Below are 7,946 nucleotides of genomic sequence, written 5' to 3'. Positions count from 1 at the left end.
AAAATGAACTCCAGGCATCATCTTTGAATGGGCCCACAAAGACGCCAGTCCAGGACATTCTGTGCACAAGAGCAACTCCATTCCTGCCTAACATGAACTTTCACACAACAGCCGCAAATTTTGCTAGCCAGAACGTTCTGCCCCAGTCTCAGCAGGTAGTTGGTGTTTCGTCTCCAACAGGCTACAGCACCATGCTACAAGATCCACATTTTTGTGACTCTTACCAGTCTCAGTTCCAGCTCATTCCGCCCTTTCCACCGATTTACCCGGGTCCCCCTGTTTTTGCGGATCAGTATGCTTTCGGTGATGATGAATCAGTCCAACACCCGGGGCTGTATCACTTCTCAAACCTCCATTTACAGCTGGACCATTCTAACCCGCCCTACGAGCAAAATCATTCTGGTCAAATGCGCAGATATTCCTTGGGAGAAATGTCAATATCCAGATCTACGTCTATCGCCCCTAATCCAAGTGTGAAGCTCGCTCAGATGTATGAAGAAGTATCTCGGTACTTTGATTCTGATCCTTGCAAAAGAGAAACCATTCACAACGGCGGTATGATCTCGGGCTTGGAAAAGAGATTTGGGACTGTGACCGCAGAGTTTAAGCCCCCATCTTTTGGAAAGCAAGAACTGAGGAAATTGAAGCTAGTGCTTGTTAAATTCAAAGCGGGCCGCTTGGATGTGTATTATATTCATCGTGATTCAAAAGAATTCTCAAGATTAAGAATAGATGACTTGGTCATTGTCGAGGCCGATCGGGGAAGTGATTTGGGCAAGGTTGCCCAAATAGACATCTCATATGACGAATCTCGTCGGCTTAAAATGCACAACACTTTGGAAAAGAAGTGTTTTTTTATTGGAAGAGGCAATTATCGTCAAGGAGGCTCCCAATCTCAAGGATTTAAAACAAAAGGCAAGAACGTGCACTTGCAATTGGATGCCCCAAAGGCTATCTCTTCGTTGGCCAACTCGAAGGATACCGAGGCGATCTACAGAAAGATTCGGGATGAAGAAAAAGCGTGCCAAATCACCATAAATGTGATTTCTAGTATGCTTTTCTTGGGTCTGAGGATTCAGCGGGGGAACGAGCCTACAAAATTCGAAGGTGAAGACATAGGCCAAATGGAGATTGTAGATGCCGAGTATCAGTTTGACCGCAAGAAGCTAACTATTTACTTCACATCGCCAAAAAGAGTGAACTTTCGTGACCTTTTAACCGAGCTTTTCAAACTATTTAAAGCCCGGATCTGGTTTGAGCCCGTGCAGAGCAGAAGTATTCCCTTCAGATGTCTGCCGCATGCTTCAAATGACAGTAGCGACTTGACAACTTTTCACGTGAGAAGTAAGTCTTGCGAGAGTCGTAAAAACCTCACCAGCAAAAACAATGGATGGCGGCTGTCCCCAAGACGCGAGGCAGAAAGGCGTGATTGGGATTTTCAGCAATCTCCCAGATTTGGGTGCGTGGAGCCCAATTCATCTCGCATGCCAAAACAAAGGTATAGCAGCAAATCACAAGACGCACAAGTGAAAGCCAGTCTGGATTTCTTGCGGCAGCAAAACGATTTCTCGGCCTCACTTCCGAATGCAAAGAGATACGGAAGTAATGCCCGTATTAGTGACAAGAGATGTATTGGATAGGATGGGATAGACGGACCAAACCATTATCTAACTCCAGTTCGCCCGATATAGCTGTTATTTAATGGAAGAAGGGTCAAGGAAGTTTGATGTGGCTTCCTTCCGGAAGCCATATCGAGAGATACGGAGTCTGTGTTTTCCAGGTTGGTTTTCGTTGAAACACTATTCTTTCGAACTTTGTGATAGATCGCTTGGATTCAGTCCCGTGAGGCTTGGTTCAAAAAAAATTTGAAAGAGATTCTATAGGCGAAATTTACAGAGGGTCAAATATTTAAATTTTCTGGTGTCTTCATAGGGTCCTGCAATGATGATGTCTGCCTGAAACTTAGAAGAAGACTACTGATTGCCCACTACTTAGAGAATCTCGCGCATGATTGCAGAAATAAATATCGAAATACCGACTGGCAAAAATCGAAAACACAAAATAAACAAAAAGTGCTTGAGAAGAGTAGTAAGAAGACCTGTGAGAGCCAGTCCTACTCCTCGGAGCTGGATCCAGGCAATTTTATTAAACAATGTTGGAACAATCAATGATCCAGCTTTCTCAAAGCTTCAGACAGCTTTGGGGAATGCACGTTTTTTTGCCATATCTCATGCAGGCGAAGGCGGAGGTAAAAGTCGCGCCTGGCGCTGCGGAGAGAAATGTCGCAGAGAGAGAACGATTTAGAGCATCCCAAATCTATGGGACTGGAGCAGGCTGCATTTCAAGAATCTCCAGATATAGTTGTACGGTTTCCAAAGAGGCAGGGGTGGTCAGAAATTTGACATGGGCTTCCCGGGAAGTCAACTGGTCTACAAAGAGGCTGCGTTTACTGCTGGGCTATGAGCACGACATGGAGATCCTGTATATAGATGGATACGGCACTCCGCTGGCAGGCTCGTGCCAGGCACTGGCCAGGGATAGGAGTCCGTTTGACAGCAACGTTGCCGAAAGAAACATAACCGATTCCTGAGCTTGCTCGAAAAACGCTAAATTGGCGTCCTGCACACACGCACCGCGCTTCCGGCCAACGTGCCCAAAGTCGCGGATGACTAATGTCAGCTCACAACCTGTATATGATAGGATTTCTCCAGTCCGGCGATTTTCCAGCGAGCGTGTGGTTTCCCAGCAGAGACGCTTTCCAGCTCTCGTAAATAGAGACCCGTGACTAGGGAAATAGCGGAATTTTAGAAAGATTGCAGTCTAGTTCGTATGGATGCTGATTACAGCGAGCAGGGTGACTCAGAAAAGCGCGCCCGATTGCGCGCTGAGAAAAAAGTTTTCATTAGATTTTTTTTTTTTCTCTCATGTTTGCCTCTGAGACAGCCCTCAGCTTTATATGGAGAGCCTCTCGCTCGCAATATCCAGGCTCTTCGTATATCTTTCATATCACCACTGTACTTGCCAACTCCGCAAAAATTATCTACCTATTTTTTTGAACCACAGGATGACTTTCCAGCCCTCCGACTACTTGTCGAATTTGAATCTCGTGTTTGATAACTCCGATGTCTCGCCCTTGGACGAGGCCAGTCACAATGCTGACTTGGGCTTTTTTTCCCAGACAGACTTTTTTGACTTGGACGTCTTTTCCCATGACTTTGCCGCCAGGGAAAAGCAGAACATGTCCTTGAAGATGCCACTGCACCCTGCCAACATGGCTGCAAAAACAGAGCCAGAATACCGCGTGCCTGTCAAGCAGGAGGAGATCGATTCGGCAGTAGTAGGGCCACACGGTTCGAGCACAAAAGCAACTATGGAAATGTCGCCTGGCCTGGCCACGAGCAGCCCCTGCTCCTCGACCGAGCCTGCTAATCCGGCAGACACCATGGAGGTGAAGAGACGTAGAAACACGGCGGCCAGCGCTCGGTTCCGTGTGAAGAAGAAGTTGAAGGAGAAGGAAATGGAACAGCGAGCTCGTGATCTCCAGGATCGCTTGGGTCTGCTTGAGAAGAAGTTGCGCACTTTGGAGATGGAAAACAAGTGCTTGAGGCAATTGATAGTGGAGAAGACCGAAAAGAAGAATAGCGACTTGTTGGAGAGCATTAAGAAGCGGTCTCTTGGCGGCATGAGCAGTGACGGCTACAACACCGCCAACTCGTTCACCTATACTAACTGATGAAGATTTGACATTAGCATCGATTAAAATCCAACTTTTAACGACTCAACGACGAATTCTGCTGGGCAGATCCAACTCTGTTTTCCTAGCTTGAGACTAATGGGCATTCCGGCGTGGTGCCACGTTCAATTCTTGCGTGTTTCTCCGTGGGACCAACTCCCTCGGAGCGGCCGCTTCACATATATACATACATATTTTTAAATCCATAGGAAAACTCAGAGAAAAGGAGACGAGAGGAATGCCAGCTTCTGGTAGGAGCGGAGTAAGTTATTCAGCCCTTCATGTTTGTGACCATCAATCTATTGCAGAGAGCATACCGAAGTGACTTCTTAGATGCCTTCATAGTGCCGAAGTGTGTTTGCCAATCCCAGCAACGAGCTGCAAAAGACTTTGGTTACCAAAGTTATAGATTTTCTTCCATTGTATCCCACAATTCTTAAATATGATTTGACTGATTTCGATGACTGGTATATTTGTTTGCAACAGAAGGTGAGCAAATTTGTACTGGGAAGATACTGGGCTCAAATCGTAGAAAGTTTTTTCCGATTTTATCTGGGATGAAGTCACCAAAGCAAGTTTACTATACACTCGGCTTCATCCTTTGTCACTAAGATGCAACAGGAGGTTAAAATATGGTGTTTTATTGAAACGCTGATTCGAAATTATTTGATGGAAGTTTATCTGGGTCTGATACCCACTGGATGCACAGTAAATTCATGCCAAATAATTGTGGAAATATTGAAGTGCCGAGACCTGGGACCAGGCTAGCCCAAAAGCTGAAACTCGAAATCCCACTTTCTGTTTCTCTATCTCAGACTTTCCAGGGAACGCTCCCATTTCTTTGGATGGAAGATCAAGATGCCGAAATTGGATCATCCGCAATTCATGGACATTCCTCCAATTGTGATGAGATCTTAATGATGCCGCTTCATCGTTTGATGTGTCTACATTTCGTACTTCATATCTGGCAGAAGAAGTGCCAGGATTATTGGTTGGAAGAAAAGTTACATAGAAGCAATTACGACAGTCCCAAAATTTGTGGTCCCAGCTTCCGTCATAGTAGTTCCAGCCAGCTCACAATGTATCAATTTTTCTTCAGATTTACCTTCCATACCATAGCAGTGAACCACAAATCGAATAGTGTGAGTTCTCAGTCATTGGTCTTTCTTGAAAGCATCAGTTATGATTCGAAGTCATTTCTCAAATGATCAGGCAAAGAAATGAACATTTTCAATGACAGGCTTCTATCCGCTGTCATAGGAATTCACCTTTTTGTTGGGCTCAACAGCGAAAATTTATATGAACATTAATTCTAAGGAAACAACAAGATATTCTTAAAGTTTGATTGGCTTTGTACATTCTGGGATTCTTTCCTCCATTATATTGTAGTGTTCAAACTTCAACGTTGAATAGGTGCGAAAGAGTTTCTTTATAGCATTAGTATATTAGGAGAAATCAAATTAAGCCACGCGATTTTGGGGGTCTAGAAAAGGGGACAACTTACAGGGAAAATGGCGTGGTCAGATGAAAGTTAGTGACATTGAACCCAGCAAAAAGTTGACGGAAAAACGGCGGCGAAGCCGAACTAGCAACAAGTAAGCCATAATTAAACAAACGCTAGAGTGTCTTTGTGGAAAAGTGAGACAAAATAGATTGTTAATTTACCTAAAGCAGCAGCCAAATACCAGGACCAAAATCAGCAAACTGTTTGAATAGAATAGGGCACGAGCTTGTCGGACTTTAGGCATTGTCATGATGACAATACCTTCCTTTTCTGGAAATTGACACTCAATTGGTCGAAAAATAATCTTTTTCAACTGCATATATAAATGGAGCTGTTCTCGTTCGAATCCTATGCAAAGATGCTCCGCATCTAATCATATGTTCGAACACCCTCATGATCTTCAAAATTAATGCACCGGGTTTAAATGGAGTCAAGGTCCTTCAAACTGCAAGTTAACCTTGGAGCATATGAACTCGTATCGGAAAAGGCCACAGTGTCAAACAAGGTCGAAATTTAGTCGAAGTTGAATGTTGGCTCGAGCTTGTACTTTGCTACAGTGATACAACACCAGATGATAAATGTGGTTTACTCATGAATGTGATTTTAATGATTTAAATTTGGACGCACAGAAACAAAACTTCACTGTGCTTACATCGAGCGAATCTTTATCTTGTACTATTCATGAAAGGTATTTTTGGATCAGAAGAGGGTGACGATCCACGATGGATTTCTAATCAAAGGTATTAAAGAAGTAGCAGGATATTGTTCAGGCATGTAGTGTCAATTGAATCAGTAACCGTTTCTACACAACGGTGAGATTTGAAGAAGCTGTGAACAAAGATCCATATATTGAATGAGGCTTTTGGCCCGCATTTGAGGAAATCTTACCCCAACTCCAACACACCTTTTCAGTGAAGGAGAGCCCTTTGCACCGCTGAGATTAGGTTCTCTTACTGATTCGATGCAAAGAACGCATATAGCTCGTGGAAGTTTCTAAAGCCGAGTTGAAGTGTATTGTGAGTCTTCTGGCTACTTGAACAATTACTAAGTTTGGACAGAGCCCTCGAAGTTGTAATGCGAATAGAAAGATTCTTATTCGAATGGCCGTCATCAAGGCGTCCAGATCATCGAAGCTTCGAATGGTCATGATACCCGAACTCTGCTATTTTAGAGGTACGCCTGTATAAGTCGGATTTGCATGTGTGAACTGTGGGGCTGAGTCTTTCAAGGCATGGTGATCCAACATCAGGAGAGAAGTGGGCCATTTTTGAGATTAGTCAAGCTTTGAGTATTGGTAGTACCAATTCACAAATTAGAAGGTCGCAGATTCAGCTCATTGGTGCAATGACGCGGGTGTCGGAAGTGAGAGGAGCAGGTTTGAATAGGAGATGGTGGAGTGAAGCCAGAAAGTCAGATATATCATACGATCATATTCAGGCATCGTCTGGAGGAAACCACCAATGTCGTCTCGAGTTTACCAGGTTCCAAAGCCGTTGATGCGCCGCGCCTCTATCATGCCAGATACGTGCAGTATGATACGAAAGACACGCTTCTTTCAAGGGGCCGGGCGGGCCACATACGTCTTTTTGGTCAAGTTGATGAGAGGAGAGAGTGGGTAATCTACGGCTCCGAGCCGTGGGCGGACAGGAAATGGAATATTCTGTGGGGCGCCACATGGCAAATGGCGAAACTCACGGCAGGAGTGTATATGGGCAGACATGCTTTCTAGACACCAATTTGAGCTGAATCCAGGGCCTCGCCTGAGGCGAAAGAGGTATGGACACAAGCAGGCAAATCACGTGGTGAAGCCGGGTAATTTGCGTTTTCTATATTTTCTGGAGCTTGGGAAGGCTTTTTCAAGCAGTGCCGTTGGAAACACATCAGGTGAGGCGAAGCGCTGCTAACATCATGGGGTACGAAAGACAATAGGCAGAAAGGGAGGGGAGGCATGTGACTTGAACGCCATGTTCGGGCCGGATATTGACACTGCAGGTGGGCTGGGATGTGCTGCGTGGATAGATTTTGCAGCCAAGATCAATTCCCGCAGGATAGTTTGCGATGATACTGGCTACTGTATCTCCGGCTATATTGCTAGATACATTGCTGGCATAACTGGCATTACTGGGTTTATATTGGCATTATACTAATATCAATACTGTCAGCACTGGAATTATCACTGGTATTATACTGATTTTAATACGGCATTCCTGGGATCTCTGGAATTACTGGCAATACTGGTATTACTGGGTTTACTGGGTTCACTGGGTATACTGGCATTATCAGTATTACTGGTATTACTGGCTACTGGTATTACTGGCTACTGGTATTACTGGCTACTGGTATTACTGGCTACTGGTATTACTGGCTATACTAGCATTACTAGCAATACTGGCAATACTGGCAATACTTGCATTACTGGCATTGTTTCTGACATTATCACTGGTATTGTACTGATATTATTACTGGCTTTATTAATGGCTGTATTATTGTTAGTGGTATTATTCCTGGTACTATTCCTGGTATTATCACTGGCTTTACTGGCAATATTCCTGGTCTTATTACTGGCGTTGCTGGATATCTCACTGGATTTAGCATTACTAGCGTTACTGGCATTCCTGGCATTACCGACTTTATCATTGGCATTAATCGCTTTATTACTGATATATACCGGCATTAATTATATTGCTGGGTTCATTACTGGCTTTGTTT

At 44.3% G+C, this 7,946-nt stretch overlaps 3 protein-coding genes across 3 annotated transcripts; 2 read left to right on the top strand and 1 right to left on the bottom strand.

Annotated features, from left to right (window-relative positions):
* Positions 1-92: 92 nt before the first annotated feature.
* METBIDRAFT_12636 (uncharacterized protein) lies at positions 93-1,640 on the top strand (the record flags this gene model as incomplete). Its single annotated transcript, XM_018854245.1, has 1 exon — positions 93-1,640. One exon carries the CDS (start codon positions 93-95, stop codon positions 1,638-1,640), a length of 1,548 nt encoding a protein of 515 aa, XP_018711198.1.
* Positions 1,641-3,064: 1,424 nt separating this feature from the next.
* Positions 3,065-3,733, top strand: MET28 (Met28p; the record flags this gene model as incomplete). The annotated part of the gene is made up of 1 exon (XM_018854244.1): positions 3,065-3,733. One exon carries the CDS (start codon positions 3,065-3,067, stop codon positions 3,731-3,733), a length of 669 nt encoding a protein of 222 aa, XP_018711197.1.
* Positions 3,734-7,493: 3,760 nt separating this feature from the next.
* Positions 7,494-7,946, bottom strand: METBIDRAFT_202826 (uncharacterized protein). The gene has a single exon (XM_018854956.1). It carries the CDS (start codon positions 7,909-7,911, stop codon positions 7,603-7,605), a length of 309 nt encoding a protein of 102 aa, XP_018711196.1. The 5' UTR covers positions 7,912-7,946; the 3' UTR covers positions 7,494-7,602.

This window comes from Metschnikowia bicuspidata (assembly GCF_001664035.1).
Source record: "Metschnikowia bicuspidata var. bicuspidata NRRL YB-4993 chromosome Unknown METBIscaffold_4, whole genome shotgun sequence".
Classification (NCBI taxonomy): Eukaryota; Fungi; Ascomycota; class Pichiomycetes; order Serinales; family Metschnikowiaceae; genus Metschnikowia; species Metschnikowia bicuspidata.
This window is presented reverse-complemented; position numbering and strand designations above follow the sequence as displayed.